The sequence below is a fragment of the Polyodon spathula genome, chromosome 22, assembly GCF_017654505.1.
Source record: "Polyodon spathula isolate WHYD16114869_AA chromosome 22, ASM1765450v1, whole genome shotgun sequence".
NCBI classification, from domain to species: Eukaryota; Metazoa; Chordata; class Actinopteri; order Acipenseriformes; family Polyodontidae; genus Polyodon; species Polyodon spathula.
In genome coordinates, this window is record NC_054555.1 from 21,102,401 (window position 1) to 21,123,744 (window position 21,344).

Genomic DNA, 21,344 nt, shown 5'->3' on the forward strand with positions numbered 1-21,344 from the left:
TTTGGGTTCAAGGTAATTTTTTATTTTGCTCTGTCTGAAAAATGATCAATTAAAATAAGTCACAGCCACGTGCTCTTATTCACTCGCCTATACACAGTTAAGTAGGCAATGTCAGAGCAACAAGTATATTAAAATGTTATAATGTAAATAACATAAACCCATTAAAGCATTCTTATTAAAAAAATGTCATTGCATTAATATACAAATCACAGCTAGCAACTGTTTTATTTAAAAGTGACTGCTATTAATTCAAATTGCACTCTTATACAAATGAGTATAGCATACCTGGATTTTTTTTTTTTTTTACAGGTCTTTAAAACCAAAGGCAAAAAGAGCTATTAAAGCACAGTTTATCATCAAACTGACAATACTAACATTATGGTTTTAATTGAAACATATGACAGCAATTAATGTATAAAATTTACTAACATTTATAAGATCACGGAAGCACATATTAGTGCCCACAATGTAAACAGAGGATAATAACAGTGTTACTGGCTTTTAATGAAACAAATGCTATCATGGAGCTTTGAAACACTGTGAACTACCTTCTCCTATATAATCCCTGTAGCATAGGGCTTGAAAGACAAATATGCGCTGGACAACTTGATAAACAAGTACACTATTGAAGTGACAGAGGAGCTCTCTCCCAAATCATTTTTCTCTCTCCCTAATCAGTTTGTGTTCTGCTTTGAAAATGACGAGAGGCGTCAACAGAAATTCAAATGTATATATTTCTATTTGAAGTGTATTTCATGCGGTTCAAGTGTCCCAGATTGAGGAGGAACTAACAGCAAGTAATCCTGGTCCTAAAGGGTTAACCTCTGCTCTGACTGCAGTCAAAACGACCAATAGGGCTCAACACAGACATGCAAGCGCTTGCATGATTAATGCAGGAGTAATTGATTTCACCTGCACGTTGGGCTGGCAGGGATACAGTGTATTTTTATGATAGGACTGGATTTTAAAGTACTTTGTGCTGCCAGTGAAGCTAAGCATTTGATTTTTTAGATGTTGCATGGAGCGAACCTTACATACCCTAAAGAGGCGCACATGCACTGTTAAATGTTAGATTTTTGGGAACTTGTTACACAAGAGAGCCCTGTATAAATAACCTAAACACCACCACTGCTGACGTCTATTGGATGTATCTCTGTCTTTCCACCACCACATAGAACACCCAAGCGAGCTGCATTTCACAGGTCAGACTGGCAAATTGACATTAAAACCTGCAGACCTGCGACAGTTATTGTACAACCATCAAAATAAAACTCGGTGTAACAATAGGGTTAAGGCCAGTCTTGTTGGATTCCTGGCCTCAGTGCAAAGCAGAGTCCTCTGTGTCTGCGCAGTTGTCAACCAGTTCTCTTTCAATTCGAAAATAGCCATCAACTAATGGGAACTAATGGGTATCACCATCAGGTGATAGTGTTATGCTGAGCTTAATATAAAAGATGCCTTTAGGCCTGCGTAGCTCTGACGTCAGCGCCCCGCCCCTCGGGTGCTGAATGACTATGCAGAGCGTAGGAAGCCCAGCCTCTTTTGCTTTCAGCTGCTGATCAGGATTGAACGTAATCTATTTGTTGTTCTACAACACTCTGACTATTAAAAAATAAAATTCAGTGTTTGTACCCTCCATTGCTTTAATTGTGCGCAGGAAGCTGGCAGGTGCCCCTTCCCCGGGTTTATCTCACTGAAAACCTAGTTACGATCTCTGAGCGTGGACCGCAATTCACCGAGCTCGGTTGAATTTTGCGCCCGCTTTAACTCTCATATTCGGTGTGCCGGCTGGCACTGCCCCTTAAGCACTGAGCGTTCTTGCTCTTTTCAGCTTGCTGACTCTTTGAGTCTGAGTCTGTCTCACTTACTATTATTATTTATTACTTTGAGAGCTTATTGTTATTACCTGTATATTTTATTACTTGTACTAACATTTGTTTTTCTTTCTTTCAGAGAGAAACACGAGGTGTGTGTGTGTGTTGGCCTTGGGCCAGACGGAACACTACAGCAGCGATCTTTTTAGATCATAGCCTGCTAGACACTCAGCAGCGGTCTTTATTAGACCGTAGCCTGCTCCATACACTGCCTGCACTAGTATGCCTAGCTACTTCCACGTAAGCCTGCCTTGCCTGCTAGGGCTTCCCCCGTGGAGGCGACAGCCTACACCCAGGCCTGCTCGTGCTCCTACAGCATGCCCAGCAGCACCTGCCCTGCAGCGCGGTCGGCCTGCAAAGAGGGGCAACTGGTGCCCAAGGGGGGGTGGCAGTCGCCAGCTACCCAAGGGTCCCGTCACTGTGCCTCCAGCGTGACCGAAGGCTCAGCATCCCTGAAGGGCCACATCAGCCTTCAACCCCTGTCTCCCAGTTAGTATACTGGTAAACCAGCACCAACGACAGTTGGGTGCGCAAGACTATGCGGGCTGATTACAGCCTTCGGTTCCAGTTAAAACCACCCCCCTTTCGGGGGGTGATTGTAACTGCAGTGAAGGACCCGCTCCAACATGCGGCTCTCAACACTGAAATCCTGGCGCTTCTCTTGAAGTGTGCCATTCGCAAAGTAGGTCCCTACTCTTACAGGGAGGGGTTCTATTCAAAGTACTTCCTAGTGCCCAAGAAGGACGGCGGGTCCCACCCAATCTTGGATCTGAGACTTCTGAACAAACACCTTCGGGTGTTACGTTTCAAAATGCTCACGCACCACCATGTCATCCAGGCCATTCGGCCGGGTGATTGGTTTACCACCGTGGACCTGAAGGATGTGTACTTTCACATACCCATCAGGCCCGGGCACTGGAAATACATTCGCTTCACGTTTCAGGGCAGGTTCTACGAGTACTGCTCCCCTTCGGCCTGTCCCTTGCTCCTCGCACCTTTTCCAAGTGCATGGACGCCATTCTGGCCCCCCTGCGGGTTCAGGGCATTTGACTGATGAATTATCTAGACGACTGGCTCGTCTGCGCTCAGTCATAGGAGCAAGCCCTGGCACATACGGTGTTGGTCACAGACCACCTCCAGCGGCTCGGTCTCAGGATGAACCTGCAAAAGTGCTGCCTCACGTCAAGCCAGCAATTAGATTTTCTGGGCCTCCACCTAGACTTGTTGTCTATGAAGGCCACATTAACAACTCAGAGAGTTACCTTCCTTTGGGCCTTCTCCACCAAAGGCCTTTTCAGGCTTGGTTCAACTCGTTTGCACTTCACCCGCAACGAGACAGACATTGTAGGCTGGTGATATCCCAATCCTGCTGGAGAACACTGCGCTTGTAGAGGATCCCCTCCAACCTTTGTCAGGGGACAACTACGGGTCCCATCTTCCGGAGGGAAGTAATCACCACAGACGCCTCCAATCATGGCTGGGGCGCAGTCTGGAATGGTGTGAGGACTCGGGGAGTGTGGACGGGGCCTTGGGCCTCAGCCCACATCAGTGTCCTGGAACTCAGGGCAGTAGATCTCATTCAACAGCACTTTCTTCCGGTGGTCTGGAACAAACGTGCTGGTGTGGTCAGACAACACCACGGTCTTGGCATATATCAACCGCCAGGGCGGCCTGAGATCTCTGAGCCTTCACCGCATGGCGGTTCGGCTGTTACTGTGGTCGCAGCCCCTGCTGGCTTCTCTTCGAGCAGTCCACTTACCGGGCCGACTCAACCATGCCGCCGATCTCCTCTCCAGGGGAGGTCCCCTGGCCTTGGAATGGTGTCTCCACCCCAGGGCGGTGGAACGCATCTGGGAGTGGTTCGGCTGAGCAGACGTAGATCTCTGCCTCGCGGGAGTATACGCACTGCCCTCTTTGGTTCTCGATGAGAGACCTCGACAGTCCCTTAGGAGTCGATGCCCTGGCCCACGAGTGGTCTACTTGTCTTCTATATGCCTTCCCACCGATACCACTGCTCCCCGCCTTCCTAGAGAAGGTCAGGGTAGAGAAAGCTACAGTTTTCTGGTAGCTCCTCGGTGGCCCCGAAGGACCTGGTTTTCGACCCTGGTGCAACTCCTGCACGGCCAGCCGAGGCAGATCCCCCTGCGGGTAGATCTCCACTCTCAGGCCCAGGGCGATCTGTGGCACCCGAACCCCCAGATGATGCAGCTATGGGCCTCCCCCCTGAACAGGAACGCCTGTCAACTCTAGGGCTGTCATCGGCAGTTATTGCCACTATTTAGAGCGTGAGAGCTCCCTCTACCAGGTCGCAATACTGTATAAGTGGCAGTTATTTCAGGACTGGTGTCTGGCCCAGGGCAATTATCTTACAGTTTCTCCAAACACTATTAGATGACGGCAGCCATATCTGCTTGTCACACGCGCATAGATGGGTTATCGCCTGGAAACCATTTCCTGGCGTCACAGTTTTTTAAGGTTGTGAGGAGGCTGCGTCCTCCCAGGACGTCTAGCCTCCCCTCGTGGCAACTTGATGTGGTGCTGGAAGCCCTTACAAAAGCCCCATTTGAGCCACTCCACACTGTGGATCTGAAGCTCCTGTTCTTAAAGACTGCGTTTTTGCTGGCTGTTTCTTCAGCAAAACGGGTGAGTGAGCTTTCAGTGCACCCTTCTTGCACTCGCATCGCTGGAGATGGGTCTAGAGTCTCCATTGCGACCAAACTCTGCATTTTTGCCGAAAATAATATCCCCGTTCCACGTGAACCAATCTGTGGAGTTGATGACATTCTGTCCTCCTCCCTTCTCTTCTCTGGAGGACCAACGGTTGCACATGCTCTGCCTGGTGCGGGTATTGAGGTACTATATTGACCATACAAGGGGTGTCAGACTCATTGAACAGTTGTTTGTGTGCTATGGTTCTAGGACGCTGGGTCAGGCATTGTCTAAACAGCGCCTGTCCCATTGGATAGCGGATGCCATTGCTCTGGCATATGAATCTGCTGGCCTTTCCCCTCCGGGGCAACTGAAGGCGCATTCTACCAGGGGTATGGTGATGTCTTGGGCCCTCTTTCGAGGTGTCCCATTGTCTGAAATATGTGCTGCGGCTAGCTGGGCTACGCCACACACTTTCATGAGGTTCTACAGGCTGAATGTGCTGGATTCCTCTGCTCCACTCTTTGGAGCTTTGGTCTTGGACTCTATTACACCAGTGGAAGAAACCACTTGGTGTTAGTCTGGATTAGACTCTCCAGCGTTACCCACGTGGTAAGAGTATCCCGGTACGATATCGTACCGTTAAAGACCCTCTGTTCATAGAACAGTGTTAGGACATATGTCTTTCGAACCACACGCTGAGGCACTGTTTCGTGTATATTTTTTACATGTAGACCGGTCCTATCCTACTGCCGCATGGTCTCCCTCGCAACTGCTTTGGTACACAGTACCTATTAGTTGATGGCTATTTTCGAATTGAAAGAGAACGTAAGGTTGCGGATGCAACCCCGGTTCTCTGAAAGAAAAAATAGCCATCAAGCAGCGAGGTCGCTTCTGTAGCCCTTGCAGCCTGAAGCAAAAGAGACTGGGATTCCTACGCTCTGCATAGTCATTCAGCACCCGAGGGGCGGGGCGCTGACATCAGAGCTACGGAGGCCTAAAGGCAGCTTTTATATTAAGCTCAGCATAATCCTGACGGTGATACCCATTAGTTGATGGCTGTTTTCTCTTTCAGAGAACCAGGGTTGCATCCGCAACCTTACGTTGTTTGTAGAGAGTTCATAGAGTATCTACACTCCATTGATTGATTGGGTTCTTAATTTAAGTTTCAAATATAATTGTAAATCAGCCAATGTTGTTTTTTTTTTTTTTTCCGAAATGCAATTTAAATAACAGAGGTCAGATTAATTGTTGTCAGGACCAGGATTCCAGTTGGTTAACTTGGGAGCTTTGCTACACTGTGCAGTTAACACTTGCATTTGAACTTGCTGATGTACATTTATCCTAACATTCTTCTTGTAATCTCTAAAGTACTTTCCACATGGAGAATTTAACCTAATGGAAAAAACTCATCATTTTAGTGTTGATGTCTGCGGTGCTGCGGGCCTAGTGCTCAGGCTAAGTGGCAAATACACAGTCGCAGCTCTTGTGAGCACTTTTATTAAAGAATGTAAAGAAAAACAAAACACTTTTAACAAAAGCAAAACAGAAAACAAAAGCCCAGCTCCCACTGGAGCAGTAACATAGAATCATCTAGTTGTACAGGCAAAATAACAGTCTGGGAACACCCATACACAGGGTTCTATATTGTATTAAACTTGTGACTTCCAATTACATGCACAGGTTACAAATTAACAGATTTACTCTGTCAGAGGAAACGATTACAGTGCTCAAGAAGAACTCATCTCATTGTGCTCCTAATAACGACAGCATTGGGCAGAATGAAACCGAATGAGCTTCAGTCAAGTCAAGGTGAAAATAAAGTTTATAAACACAGATTTTTTTGCAGTCTATTTCAAGCTTTATATCATCAACACCACAGTAAATGAGAGCTTGGGAGTGTTGCCATGGGAATGACCTACGAGGGTCCAGGCCTTCGTACAAATCATGGAGCTATTTTAATCCGCTTTTGATGAATCTGAAAAAAAACATTAGAATTTATGTTTAGATATTTTATTTCTTACATTAGGAAATGAAAAACCCAAGGAATGTGTTGTGAGCTGTTTACATTTAGAAACTGCCGTAAATACAGCCACAGTTATGAGGCTGAAGTTTTCATTAGTACTCATAATGAATGCATTAGACTGTCACACTTTAGAACAAATGCATACTCTTTTATAAGTACTTTGCAAAGACATACAGTAGGCTTGTAAAGAACTGCAAACCAGGGAATTTAAGTCAATGTTTTAGACATGAGAGGTGAAACAGTGTCAAGCAGCTAGCAAGTTACATTGGCACTCTGTTCTTTACTGCATTACCTCTCAGTTCAATGTAGATCTGGCTGCTGAGGTGTATTTTGGGTAGTTGTCTGGATTATTGGTAAATGTAGTTCATGAAAGCACGGCTGTTATGTGTAGCATTATAGAACACCTGTAACACGCCAGCATTACACAGGATCTATAGACCGAATGGGTTACCTGTTACTCTCGGAGGAGCTTGTGTTGTACAGAAATGAAATGGCAATATTTCTGAGCCACATATACTTTTAGTTCCAGGTTTTGAGCTGAAGGATGCTTGCTACTAAACTTGTTGAAACACTGCTTGTAACGTCGCTTGTCTCAATTTTAAGGTGTTTTTTTTTTTTTTTTTTTTTTGTTGGCAGGTATCATCACTTTAAACCAAAGAAGCCTAGTAATGAATGTATTCATGTCACAACAAGACAATCTGTCTTTCCATCATCTCGACAATTGAGTACTAATCAATGGGATATGTAGTTCTTTGTCGAGTTTAACCATAGGTTCACTCCCTATGTGAAATCAAACTGATTAGCATCCAGAGATAATCGCAGAGAAAATAGGAGTGGTTTTGGTTGGTTTGATCACAGCGGGTTCTATAAAAAATCACACTGATAGATTGTTCTTGACTGGTTCTTATTACTTGAGTAATTATCATGCTTTATTCCACTCCATTACAGAAATACTTCAAACATCTTAAAGGGAATCAGAGAGTCTCCACAGCCTAGTATAAACATTAGCATTAGCCCCAGACGTCATGTTGAAGATCTATTGTTTTGTTTGCTTGATTTTTTGATGAGAGATTAAACATTTACTTCTTACTACTACTTCTTAGTACTAGTTATTCCTACTCATATACAGGAGGATTTTAATCAATCAATAATCAAATGATAATTGATCTCGTATGCCTAGAGTGCCTCATACATTTTACAGTTGCTCAGAGTGCTTTACAAAATCGTCTCGTTTAGACCCAGCCAAAATGGAACGTGTTACGGCCATATTCAGAAACAGTACTTGATTTTTGTGTTCAATTAAGTGTGCCAAGTTAGTGATTTTTCACACTGAGTAGCACTCGTAAGGGGGTATTAACAATTAAATGAAGTGTTGTTTCTGAATATGGCTTTTAACCTTCAAATAGAGATGCTTCTATTAACCCTTGGGAGTGATTTACATAGATTAAGAGTATAGCAACTAGAAGAGCAAGCTTGAAAAGTGGAGGTACAGAAGAAAGGAACACAGTGAAGGTCATATTCAGCAAATTTCAATCTGGGACCATAACACTCTGCCAACTCTGAGAGAGAAACATTTGCCTGGCTGTGAAGAGCCCTAAATATGAACAACATGAGCCACTGGGACAAGACAACCTGGTATGAGCAGATCAGGAGTGACGTGGTGATAAGCCTTGCTATGAGTCACAACCTGGGTCTCAGAATTCTGAATTCATTATAATTCTGATAAGGTGTTTTTGGAAGTCTTGATTTAAGAAAGCGGGCAGTGATCCCGAGGAGGGAAAATGACACCTTGGTGAATGAATAAGCAGGCATGACATAGCAGCTGACGTGTTGATTACATGAATCTACTGCATACATTCCAGGGTACAGTAATGCCACAATGGGAAGTGCAGTCCCACAGTACAGTGCCTATAGAAGTCTACACCCCCTTTCAAAATATTCACCTTTTGTTGCCTTATAGCCTGGAATTAAAATGCATTAAAATAGTTATTTTTTAAATTTATCTACACATCCTACCTCACAATTCCCAAGTGAAAAAAAATATTCTAGAAATTTGTACAAAATGAATTAAAAATAAAAACTGAAATAACTTGGTTGGATAAGTGTCCACCCCCCTTGTAATATCAATCCTAAATTAACTCAGGTGTAACCAATCACCTTCAAAATTACACACCAAGTTAAGTGACCTCCATCTGTGTTAAATTTCAGTGATTCACATGATTTCAGGATAAATTCAGCAGTTCCTGTAGGTTTCCCCTGCTGCATTTCAAGGCAAAGACTCAACCATGAGCACCAAGGAGCTTTCAAAAGAACTCTGGGACAAAGTTGTTGAAAGGCATAGATCAGGGGATGGGTATAAAAAAATATCAAAGGCCTTGAATATCCCTTGGAGCATGGTCAAGACGATTATTAAGATGTGGAAGGTGTATGGCACCACCAAGACCCTGTCCAGATCAGGTCGTCCTTCCAAACTGGATGGCCGAGCAAGAAGGAGACTGATCAGAGAGTCTACCAAGAGGCCAATGGCAACTTTGCAAGAGCTACAGACTTTTATGGCCAAGACTGGTCAAAGTGTGCATGTGACAAGAAAGCCCACATTGAATCCTATTTGAAGTATGCAAACAAAAACCGCTCAGGAGATTCTGTAGCCATGTGGCAAAAGGTTTTGTGGTCTGATGAAACTAAAATGCAACTTTTTGGCTTAAATGCAAAGCATTTTGTTTGGCGCAAACCCAACACAGTGCATCACCCAAAGAATACCATCCTTACAGTGAAGCATGGCGGTGGCAGCATCATGTTATGGGGATGTTTCTCATCGGCAGGGACTGCAGCACTTGACAGAATAGAAGGGAAAATGAATGGAGCAAAATACAGAAAAGTCCTTGAGGAAAACCTGCTGCCCTCTGCAAGAAAGCTGAAACTGGGACAGAAGTTCACCTTTCAGCATGACAGCAACCCAAAGCACACAGCCAGGAGTGGCTAAAGAACAAAAAGGTAAATGTCCTTGAGTGGCCCAGTCAGAGCCCTGACCTAAATCCAATCGAAAATTTGTGGCATTACTTGAAGATTGCGGTCCGTCAACGCTCCCCAAGGAACTTAACAGAGCTTGAACAGTTTTGTAAAGAAGAATGGTCAAATATTGCCAAATCTAGGTGTGCAAATTTGGTAGAGACCTATCCCAACAGACTCACAGCTGTAATTGCTTCCAAAGGTGCTTCCACCACGTATTAACTCAAGGGGTGGAGACTTATCCAGTTATGATCTTTCAGTTTTGTAGTTTTAATATATATATTTTTTCTCAATAAAAACTTTTTGTTAAGTGGACTTTTTTTTTTAAGTGGAAAAAAATCCTCATTTAAATGCATGAATCTCTTGAGGCACTGACACAACAAAATGTAAAAAAGTTAAAGGGGGTGGAGACTTTCTATAGGCACTGTATATATATATACTGCCATAGAGATTGTTGAGAGTTAACCCTAACCAATACTTCAAGCGATATTAAGTGGAGATAGACTGAGGACAAACTTCTTCACAGTAGTGAGGGTATGGAATGGGTTACCAAGTCATGAATCACTTGGGTTCTTTAAGACCGAACTTGACAATTTTGGGATTTATCAGCTACTGCGTGAGCACAGATTTGCCGGATGGCCTGCTCTTGTTTGTCAATTTTCTTATTCTTACATTCTTATCACATAGTGGAAGTTTCATATGAACTGTTTGATCTGTTTTTAAAACCATAACTGTATATACTTTGGAAATGTGCACTCTATGCCTGCCTACAGCAGTATTCCACAAGTGTTTATGTTGTGTTTTTTTTTTTTTTCCAGATTTCAGTCTTTAGAACCAAGACATTAGGAGTTAGGAGCTGCGATATGCCTAGCCTCAGCAAAGCTGAATTTATTGAGAAGGTTCGTCAGAGTAACCAGGCATGTCAGAAAGGAGATTTCCACACGGCGATCAGACTCTACACAGAGGCCCTGGAGGCAGACCCGCAAAATTGCATCCTCTACAGCAACAGGTCAGCGGCGTATATGAAAATCCAGGAGTGTGAGCGGGCCCTGGAGGATGCAATTAAAGCAAGGCTTCTCAATCCTAAATGGCCTAAGGTAGGTCAAATGTAACATGTTGTCCATCTTGTTTTACTGTTCGTTATTTTATGGCGATTTGCTTTGTACTTCTGTATAAGGGCAACCACTGCGTGATTATGGGGATGTTAGCTCAGTGAAATATATTGGAACATATATTGCTGCTAGCCTGTTACAGTAAATAACAATAGTAAAAGGGAATGGGGGGTTGGATACATCACATCTTACAGGGTTAGATTCTGGTAAAATAAATAATATAAAGTCTGATCACAAATGCTCAGGCTTGATTTAAGTGTTTAAGAAGCCTTTTGCACTTCCGCTGGACTTCACTTAATTTGCTTAGTTTAGGTGAAAGATTTCACTTCTTGACCTGATTGAGATTCCCCACAGATGCTGGTGAATGTTTTTTTTTTTTGTTTGCTTGATTAATGGTGTTTAATAGGGAGGCATGAGGCTTAGGGTTGGGGTTCATGGGACGTTTTCAGTGTGCATTTGAAATACTGGGACAGTTGAATCTGTTAGTGAAAGATAAATGACTGTACTGAAAATGTATTGGTAATTTCAAAATGTTTTTCATAACCAATTTAACAACATTTTAATCCCTAATATCAGAATGGTGACATTCAGAGAGCAACTTTGATTCTTAAGTTTCAGTGGGGTCTGTTATAGCTTAACTGTTGGTACTGGCACAGCTTTTAGAAAGTAGTAGCCAGGCTGTGCTGAAAGACCAGGGTTGGTTAGCTTGAAGTGGACTGACACATCTTTCTATTACTCGTTGCTGGACAGGTAAGTCTGCATCATCAACACAATATTATTATGAAGTTATTTAGCAGACGCCTTTATCCAGGGCAACTTACAGAGACTAGTGTGTGTGAACTATGCATCAGCTGCAGAGTCACTTACAACAGCGTCTCACCTGAAAGATGTAGCACAAGAAGGTTAAGTGACTTGCTTAAGGTCACACAGTGAGTCAGTGAGCGCACTGGGATTTGAACCGGGGACCTCCTAGTTACAAGCTCTTTTCTTTAGCTACGGGACCACACATAATTTCTCAAATATGGTCACCAGGGACACAGCAGATCCTGTACTCTCCTCTCCTCTCTCCAGCCTGTTATAATTGTTGTTTTACAGTGTTGGGGTCTGCATTCCAATTTCTCCTACTCTGACCTTAATGTCAGCGCCTATTGGCCAGCCCTAACGTCCATCACTGCCACTCTGACCTTCTATTGGCCAGTTGTACTGTCATTCTGGCTGTGACAGAGCTGATTTGGTTTATCATAATTTCTCAGTTCATAGTCCAGGATGAACAGGTTACTTTTTATTGTTACTGTCACGGTTGATTGTGAGGATACTTGCTTTTGATTAGGTTAATATATTTTTTTCTGTTACTAGCCGGGAAGTGGTTGCTTTGACTGCATGCTCAGATTGACAGTTGGCGAGGCTGTTTCCTCTGCTATGAACGCGGGAGCGCACTGACTCTAACTGTACTCAATTACTTTCTGGAGAGCTTCCACGAAAACCAAGGGTTGGGTTGGCGTTGATTCTTTGGTGAAGGATGGGGTTAGTCTAATCATTGCTACTGGATGTGAAACTGCCTGCTACAGCCCATGCAGCTTGCTGGTGATAACCATCGCTTCACTGACTCGGTTTCACACTGTACAAAGGTTATTTGAAGTCTGGGAAGATTACATGTAAGTTTAGCACTGCAAAGTTTTTGTATAAATGCTCCAGTTACTTCTGGGGCTATTGCTAGTGATAGTGTTATGTTAATGACAATTATTATTTATTATGATTAAAGGAAAGGAAGTATGTCTGCAGTGGTTTCAAATGATCCCTAAAAAGTATGAAATTGTTGCCATCATTTTTAAGGGTTCAGTACATAGAACATGTGGTCTTTATTACAGTTAGAAATAAAACAGCATTGAGAAGTGAATATGATAACATTTTTATATTGCTTACTAAAAGATATATGGGAACTAAAAGGCTGTTTAATGAAAGGGATGCTGCTACCAGTCGCTTGAGAAGCTCTGATGTATAGGGAGAGGTGGACCAAACCCCAGTCTTCAGGGCCAGAAACCAGCATGCTGTCCATTGCAAAGCAGAGATACGAGACTTGATGTTACTGAACTATATGGGAGAGCATTCACACACTTCTCCACTAACCATGCAGAAATACAACAAATAAAATGAAATTACAATTGATGACTGTAGTTCTCAAGCACTGTAAGGAACTGTATTAGGTATTGTGGCAGGGTATCGTCATGGCCCAGGCTGGCTACGGGCAGGATTTAGACCCAGAGGGCTTGTATGCGCACATTTATTTAACAAAATAACAAAAAACACAGGAACAAAATAAACACGACATGAGGGCCAAATAAAAGGTTTAAACAAAAGAACGACACACTTGTAGCACTCAATTACTTCATTGGGCAATGGCCACACCTGGATTGCTGACAGATTTAACCCCATCCCTGCCAACCTTACATTCCCCCACACACTATTTACAGCAGCAAGGCTTCTACCTGCCACAGCTATATAAATAAAAAGGTAAGTGTTTATTTGACTTTGGTACAACATTAGCGAGAGAGATGGTTTATTGTCTCAAGTTATTTGAGAGTGTCAAAATCTGTGGAGATGGAGTTACTTTTTCAGAGTTACGCATAACCAGCCCTAAAGTTATAGCAATTATGCTGAATTTTCTGTTTTCAGCATAGCTTTAATTTTTTTGACAGCATTGTTTTGTCAGCTGTAAGATCTGGCCTGGAAATAAAATGTAGTGGAATTTAAATTTTTAAAAAGTGGGCCTGAGGCCAGTGAAGTAAAAATGAAAATGAATATCAAAGGATATACTGACTTGGAATCCCTATGTCTTAAACTTAAAATTTAAGGTGATGCAAAAAATTTTGGCCAGAGCTGTAAGTGGGACAGTCAATTCCATTATCATATAGTAATTGATAACTACATATTTTGTATTGATCTGCAAGCAAAGGGAGGGTTAAGCTGCATGCCATGTTGATGAAACATTGGGTGTTTATTTAACCTCTTCACTTTGAAATGAAAGCAACTGGAAGGGCATGAGAGCGGGAGACAGTATTCTGGAAGTGCTTAAAGAAAGTAAAACTGCAACGAAATAAAACACCATGGGAAGATGGCTTTACTTTCTTGAAGCTGTTTTTGACAAACCAAAACAGACTGCATCCCAGTTTGCTGACCGCAGTGTAATAGTTATTACATTGCTAAATACATGGAATGCAGGCACGAATATTAGAAATGAATACCAAACTGCTCTCTGGCATTATTACCTTATACAAAGTCCAAATTTAAAGGATCTCAGTGACTCATGGCATCAACAGCATGACACGGTAATCTGTTTCCACACCCTCACTGCTGTCTGTGTTAAAAAGCGTCTCTCTGTCCTAAGTCCAGTTCATTTCGAACTGTGTCCTCTGGTCCTGGAAGGTCCTGGTTGACCTTATGATTTTACGAACTGAAATCCAGTCTCCCCTCAACCTGTCTTCATAACTCCACTGAGAGCAGTCTCATGGCTCTTCTCCAGACTTATTTTTGTAAGGGGACCAATATATATATATAGGGGTTAATATATTTTACCAGCCGTAGCATAACCCCGCCCTTGATTTGTACTCTACACTTCTGACAGTATAGCCAACCTTTCCGTTAGCTTTTTTACCAGCTCTGCCTGGTTGCTGTCAGCAACCCGTCTGCTACAGTGTTCTAGATTGGTACCATCCACTTGGTATTTTAATCATGTATTTCTGTGACCGGCATGCAACACCTACGGTATATTGATTGTAATCGTTTAATTTATGTAAATAAGGGGTGTACCAGACCCTGCTACACTCAGCTGAGCCATGGCCCAAGCTGGAAATTACTCTCCTTACAAAGTACTCTGTGCTTCCTGTGTTTTAACTAGTTATGAAACCTTGGAGTCCCATTGATTTGAGTTAAAGAATTAATCTTTCGGGGCTCCCAAGTGGCGCATCCGATAAAGGCCTTCCGCGTGGAGTGCCCACGCCCTATAGCCTGGAGATCGCTGGTTCGAGTCCAGGCTATTTCACTGCCAACAGTGGATGGGAGCTCCCAGGGGGTGGTGCTTGGCCAGTTGGGGGTGGAGGGCTTAGTTCAGCCAGGGTGTCCTCAGATCACTGCGCACCAGCAACCCCTGTAGACTTGCCTGTAAGCTGCCCAGAGCTGCATTGTCCTCCGATACTGTATCTCTGAGCTGGCTGCATGGCAGGCCTGCAGAGTGATCAGCTTCGGAGAACAGCATGTGTTTGTCTTCGGCGCTCCCGAGTCAGCGCAGGGGTGGTAGTGGTTGGCTGAGACTAAATACAATTGGGCATTTCAAATTGGGAGAAAAACGGGGTAAAAATGAATTGATGACTACTAAATAAAAAAATAAAAATGAATGAGTCTTTCATGTGGCACTTTATCAATGGCCTTTCTTCCAGTCCACGTTACAGGTATGCCATGTGCTCTCTCAATAAGAAGTCAAGGAGGTTAAGATTGACTTTTCTTAATCCATGTTGGCTGTCTCTTATAATGTTGTTATAAGTAATGCTCTAACGTATAAGAAAGGAAGTCCATGATTATATTATAATGGGTCTGTCGGTACCGCACTTTCAATCCACCAGTCAGCTGGGACTTTTTTAATGGTTTGTCAATAACTTTCCTTGTTTTTTTAAGGTCTCTCAAGTAGATGCTGCTGAGACTGGAGGATTGATTTTCCTGGGGACTTTCTAGTCCCTGCAGTACTTCTATTTCATTTACCCTAAATGCATCAAGCCTAGTATGTGGGAGAATGTTTTAGTGTCCTCACCGGTGAAGGCCTGTGTGAAGTACCTGTTCAATACATCTGTTAATGCTTTATCATCCTAGACAGCAGAAACCTGCAACAACTCCAAGTCTACTAAATACTGGATTATTCAAGATATTATTGCAGTCTCTTTAAGGGCATATGGGCATTCTCACAGGTATAGTTTTGCTGCTTTTTTTTTACTGTTTCAGAATTTCTTTTCATTTTGAAGTTTACCCAGGTGAGCCTTATACCTGCATTCTCTGCTGCAAATAGGAAGAGGTGGGGTCTGATTGGGTCAAGCACAGGTACTGGTCATTACAACCTTGAAGTCACAAAAGAAGTGAGTTTGCTGTGGACACGGATTGTCTGCGTTGCAGCTTTTCCAGTTCCAAGCCATATTTAAGCAGAGATTGCTGTTTCCTATTCAGACAAGCGGTTTAAGTTTACAGCTTTATGCTTTCTCATAAAAGACTCCAATCCTGGGAACTGCATTCATGTTCAGTTTTCTTCATGTCCATATTTCATGTGTGCTTTATGAGGCATTGGCAGAGCTTGCTGGAAGCCGTGAAGTTTAGAAAGTGACTCTTCCTCTTTGAACTGCATGGATATCAATTACAATTACAGTGTATAGGAGCAGAGGAACGATGTTACTGTAAGACAGTGAACTGGGGCTCTCCAAGTAGAATTCCTGGCAATATCCGGCACTTGGGGTGATTTGTTATTGAGGTTTCCCATCATTCATTAAGTTACAATGGGACCCAAAGAGATCGGTTTTACTGTATAGTTATATTGCTGTGCTGTCACGAAAAAGCAAAGGTAAAAGTGCCCAGGCTTGTAGAAAGCACATCAGGGTGCCTGGCTCCGGGCTCACGGTACAACACTTTCAATGCCAGAGGCGGTTTATCTTTAGTTTTTGTTTTATGGCAACCATTTTGTTTCCTGTGGTTTAGTGTTACTGTCTGCCATGGGAGTTTGTGGATTAGATGAATATTATCTTATTGAATAACACAATACATCACAGAGAATATAGCTAACAAAGTCTAACCTGTTGTGCACTTTGTTATACAGGTCTCAGATATCCAGTTTTGAAAGAAACACTCGTTCTGGTAAACATGAGATTGAATCTGACCCCACCCCCTTGTCACCTTTCATAAACAACAAACTGCTTCCCTTGTAAATGACATGTTTCACATTGACTCCAGAGACTCCGCTGAGGTGAAATGACTTAGAAAGTAAAACAGTAACAGTCTTCCTGAAAAAAAGGCATGCAAACTGAGACCTTTTTAACTTGTAAAATACCTGATACACACACACACACACGAGATCTACACACTAAATGCACGGCAGGTAAGATTAATACAGTTTTTTCATTGGCTATAAACACTAATGAAATCCCATAGGTAGCACGTATGGTCATTGGTCATAGGGGATGCTGCCAGTCACACAGTGTGCTGTAGCCTTCCTTCCACAAAAGTCAGCTTGTCCTGCAAGTGCATTCATATAATAAATACATTTGCAGCCACGCTGAAGTGTCCCTCTTACTTTATAATCACCCTATATATATAATATACAGTTTGCTTTAATGTCCCCTTTTCTATCGTCAAAGTGAATTGAATTGTGTCCACAGGAGAAAAGAGGCAATGGTTTGTGAATAATGCGGTGTTTCTCAAGCGTTTAACTGGAACAGGTACTAGTCCACTGCTGGTTTCCATCAAATCATGCTCTTTAGTAGCGCAATTATCCTCTGTGTGTGATGTGTTTTATTGCAGTTATCTCTTGCTTATTAAGCTCAGTAGGGTGTATTTGAAAGATCGTACCAGGGACGGATCAAACTGTTAGCTGTGTATCAATAACTCAAGCGTTTTCCCCTCTTCTTTACCATTATAAACCTCCCTGAAATCAGTTTATCTGGCACCTGCAGCTGTCTGTGCTGCTGGTGTGACATGTTTCAGGGAATGGTATTTATGTCTGCTGTTGTTTAATATCATTAAATACCAGTGAGTGGAGGAAATCCTTGTCTGTCCGTTGATCATGCATAGATTGGACAAGCACCCCTTTGATTAGCAGAACTCTTTTCAGCTCTTGGTGTGCGATTACATAACTGAACTTTGACCACACTTTTATCCCACAAATATACAAATCCAGTCAACATTTTCTGGGTCACCATCTCAGGTGTGACAAAATTATCAGGCATCAGACTATAATTCCCAGAATCTCAGTTTCCTAGCTGCAGTATTTTCAGGCATACAGAGTTTGTACTATGCCTCTCTCTCTCTCTCTCTCTCTCTCTCTCTCTCTCTCTCTTAAACCACAGGGGTCAAAGATTCCTTTCTGAGCAGCAGGGGGCACTGTAATCCACTTGAGGTTTGTTGTTTGGCTTGTGTGTCTTCTGTGGGAGGTAATCATGTTCAGGCTAAGCTCTAAGTCTAAACCTTGTCTGCTGTCAACATTGACCACCACCCCAATTCGAAATGACTGGAATGGTGGGAACATAAACACAATGTTTTGATACGATAGTATATTTCTCACTGTGGAGTGGGGCTACTAATACTGGTATAAAAAATATTCTTAAAAGTAAATTTTTTTTCACATTAAATTTGACCCACTTACAAACTTGCAATTTAACTGCTTTTCTAAACTTTTCTGGACAGTTTTATAGCAGGGTTGTTTTGTGAAAATGTATTCAAGTTTGAAGCCTTTAAAACCCAAAAAGGAACAGATATACTGCAGTTAACACAAAACCAGTACTTTAAGCGCAGCACAGAAACCAGGACCAGAAGACACGGTTGAAAATTAAGGTGGGGTAGACTTAGGAAGGTAGGAGACACATTCTCACACAGATAGTGGTGAGGGTATGGAATAGGTTTCCTAGTCATATTTTTGAGGCAGAATCATGGGACCCTTAGGACCCAACTTGACAAAGTTTTGAGATCAATCAGCTAGAACTGGACAAACTCACATGGGTTGAGTAGCCTTCTCTGGTTTGTAGATGTTCTCATGTTCGTATGTTCTTAGCTGTAATGTTGTTGGTGGTGGCAGCAGATGTCCGATGAAGCAATGATGAAACAGTGAGGACTGAGTGGACATTCATTGGTATGAGTGGCCATAGTAATGGTAAAAATAATAATGATCACTTAAGAATTATGAGGGGGTGTTAGATTTCCTTTCAATTTAAATTTCACATATGATTTCTGACGTGGCATTCACATTTGATTTTGCTACCATGATCCTTTGTTTTGTTCACCAAAAAATACTAATTTAAATGTATTCATTATTTTATATGGAAAATGTTTTTATTTTACATAATAAACATTGAACATGAAATAAATTAACCTTTACATTGTACTTTAGGCTAACATTGAAATATTAAACAGTGGTTAACTGTTAACGAGAAATTACAAAATGTAGCACTAATGTTTAAACGATTCATTCTGACCCATCAACACTGCTAGAATAATATGCAATAAGGGTGTAATTCTATTAAGGGATTCTTGTGAAATGATACACAGAAAAGTGAAGACCCATTTACTTTAGTTGAAACTTTAACTACGGTATATAAAATGACAAAGTTCCAGCTTTCAACAGTTTTGGCTGATCCCTTCAGGGTTGCCTGCTAAGTTTTTTCTGGTTATGTCAATGTAATCAATGTTCTAAATTTCTAAAATTCGAAAAGAAAAATCCTTTGGAATGAAGCACATTTAAGAAAAGGTTATGTTTTCCATCCTCGTCTGTAAAAACCCTGACATGACCGGCAAATAACCAATGCACGGACAAGGCATTTTCTAAGTGTGTTAAAGTACTTTTGAAACAGTTAAGGATTTTGAAAATTGGATCCATATGCTTACAGAAGAGAGCAAGTTTTCCACAAATTTATGGCATGCCAAGTTTTAAAGTGGAGCCTGTGGCATTTAGAGGATTTGATACTTGTTAGTCACATAACCGTGGCAACATCCAAGCATTGCATCCTTGTCATCCACAGGTATCCTCGTATGAGCTTTCATGTCATTATGTGATTTTGACGTCAGATTCCCTTCAGTGTTATTTTGTAATCCATTAACCCAGCTGCCCTGACCCATTTAAAATACCAGATGTGGGGCAATATTTATAGCACACATTACCCTACTCAGATCCTTAGATCACTGAGCAAAATGCCTGTAGCGTTGTTGTTGTTGCTTCTTGCATTTCTTTAATCCACTATTGAGAAGGTTATTTTGTACAATGTTGGTATTGGTAGAAGTAGATTGGCACATAACAGAATGCTCTGTACCAAAGCCTTGTTCCATATGATATTGTACTGAGCAATCCTTCTTACAAGTGCAGTGACATCCCAAATATGAACAATTTCTTGGAGGACCAGCCCTTTGATCTTTATTACACCACAAGTACCACAAGACTGTAGCAATGCAAAACACGTGTTTGTGTGTGTGTGTGCATTTTAAGATTTAAGCCTTAATATATGTATTTGAATGTCATTATCACACAAAACAGAAGTACTTACTGGTAACACTATAAAAAAGACAGCTTATGTCTACCTAATATTTACTTCAAATAAAATTGTTAATTTTTTTTTATTTTTGAACTGAATCTTTTATGCACTATGCATCTTTCTAGGAGTGTAGTAAGTTGCAGCCATATGTTAAATCAATATGCCTGTTAAGTACAGGCACTAAAAAATAAATCTAACTCTGACATTTATACTATAGTATAGCTCAGAACCAACTTTTTTTTTCCAACAGCGATGGGGAAACTATAAAATGTCACCTAACAAGCCCTTACAATCTGAAAGCACAGAATATTGGCTAATAAAAATGTAAAAGTGGATGATCTTGCCCTGGCCCCTGATTGGTTAGACTGAAGATTTGGCTGGTCCAATGCCAGACCCTGAGTGGGCACCCACAGCAGGGAGCTTGCCAGCGGCGATCACAGAGCTCATAAAAAGGCTGGCAGGGGATCAGATTATCTTTAATTTAACAAATTTGGCTTACTGCAGTTTATAAAGCAGTTGATTTCGCTAGGAGAAGACACGCATTAGGGCAAACTAGAGACTGAATGGAAAGTAACAGCTTAATGGATTGCTACTTAAAACATTCTCTGTGACTGGCACTGCCAGTTCTGTATATCTTGTACATACCCTGGTCTTACCTTTAATAGAATAACAACATTGTGAATCTTATCATTTTGCTGAAGTTTTCCAGCTTGTATGTTTCCTGCCACTACACTATAACATTTCCACTTCACTTCTGGTGCTACAAGTTAGGAACTCAGCTGAGCCTCACAGTAAAAAAAATTGAAAAGACAAGAAAGCAAAGTTGCTTTTAAAATTAGATTGGGTCAACAATTGGGCAGAAAAACTCTAAGCTAATGGTGGTTTTGATGTAAAAGACTGCTGTACCATCAAGAAGAGCGTTACAAAGAGGTACCAGGAAGGAACTGCCGCTTTCAAGTCTGTTTTCGATATTACAGAGAAACATGATAGTGTTATACTGTATGTCTAACTTTTTCAATATTCCAAAGGATTTCATTAAGGGTAAGAAGAAAAGCTGCCTTAACCTGACTTCTGACTTTACTTTGGGCTTGTCAGGAAATTCCTAGCAGGGACAGAAACAACATAAGAACATAACATTTACGAATGAGAGGAGGTGATTCGGCCCAACTAAACTTGTCTTGTTCCTATTAGCTAATTGACCTCAGTGTTTGTCAAGTTGGGTCCAAAAGGATCCAAGTGATTCTGCCTCAACAACATGACTAGGTAGCCCATTGCATACCATCACAACTCTCTGTCTCCTAACCCTATTTCTGTTTAATTTCCAGGTGTGTCCTCTGGTCCTGGTTTCAGTATTGCTTTGTTTTAACTGGCAACTCCTTTTAACCAGTCATGCCCCCACCCACCCCCC

General features: G+C 42.0%; 1 protein-coding gene across 2 annotated transcripts in view; it reads left to right on the top strand.

The window, feature by feature from the left end:
• LOC121296783 (tetratricopeptide repeat protein 28-like) overlaps positions 1 to 21,344 on the top strand; it is a 406,425-nt gene that overhangs the window by 24,194 nt on the left and 360,887 nt on the right. For both annotated transcript variants that reach the window (XM_041222559.1, XM_041222560.1), the window contains exon 2: positions 10,377 to 10,655. In XM_041222559.1, coding sequence (XP_041078493.1) covers positions 10,377 to 10,655 — 279 coding nt within the window. The remainder of the gene's footprint in view (positions 1 to 10,376; positions 10,656 to 21,344) is intronic.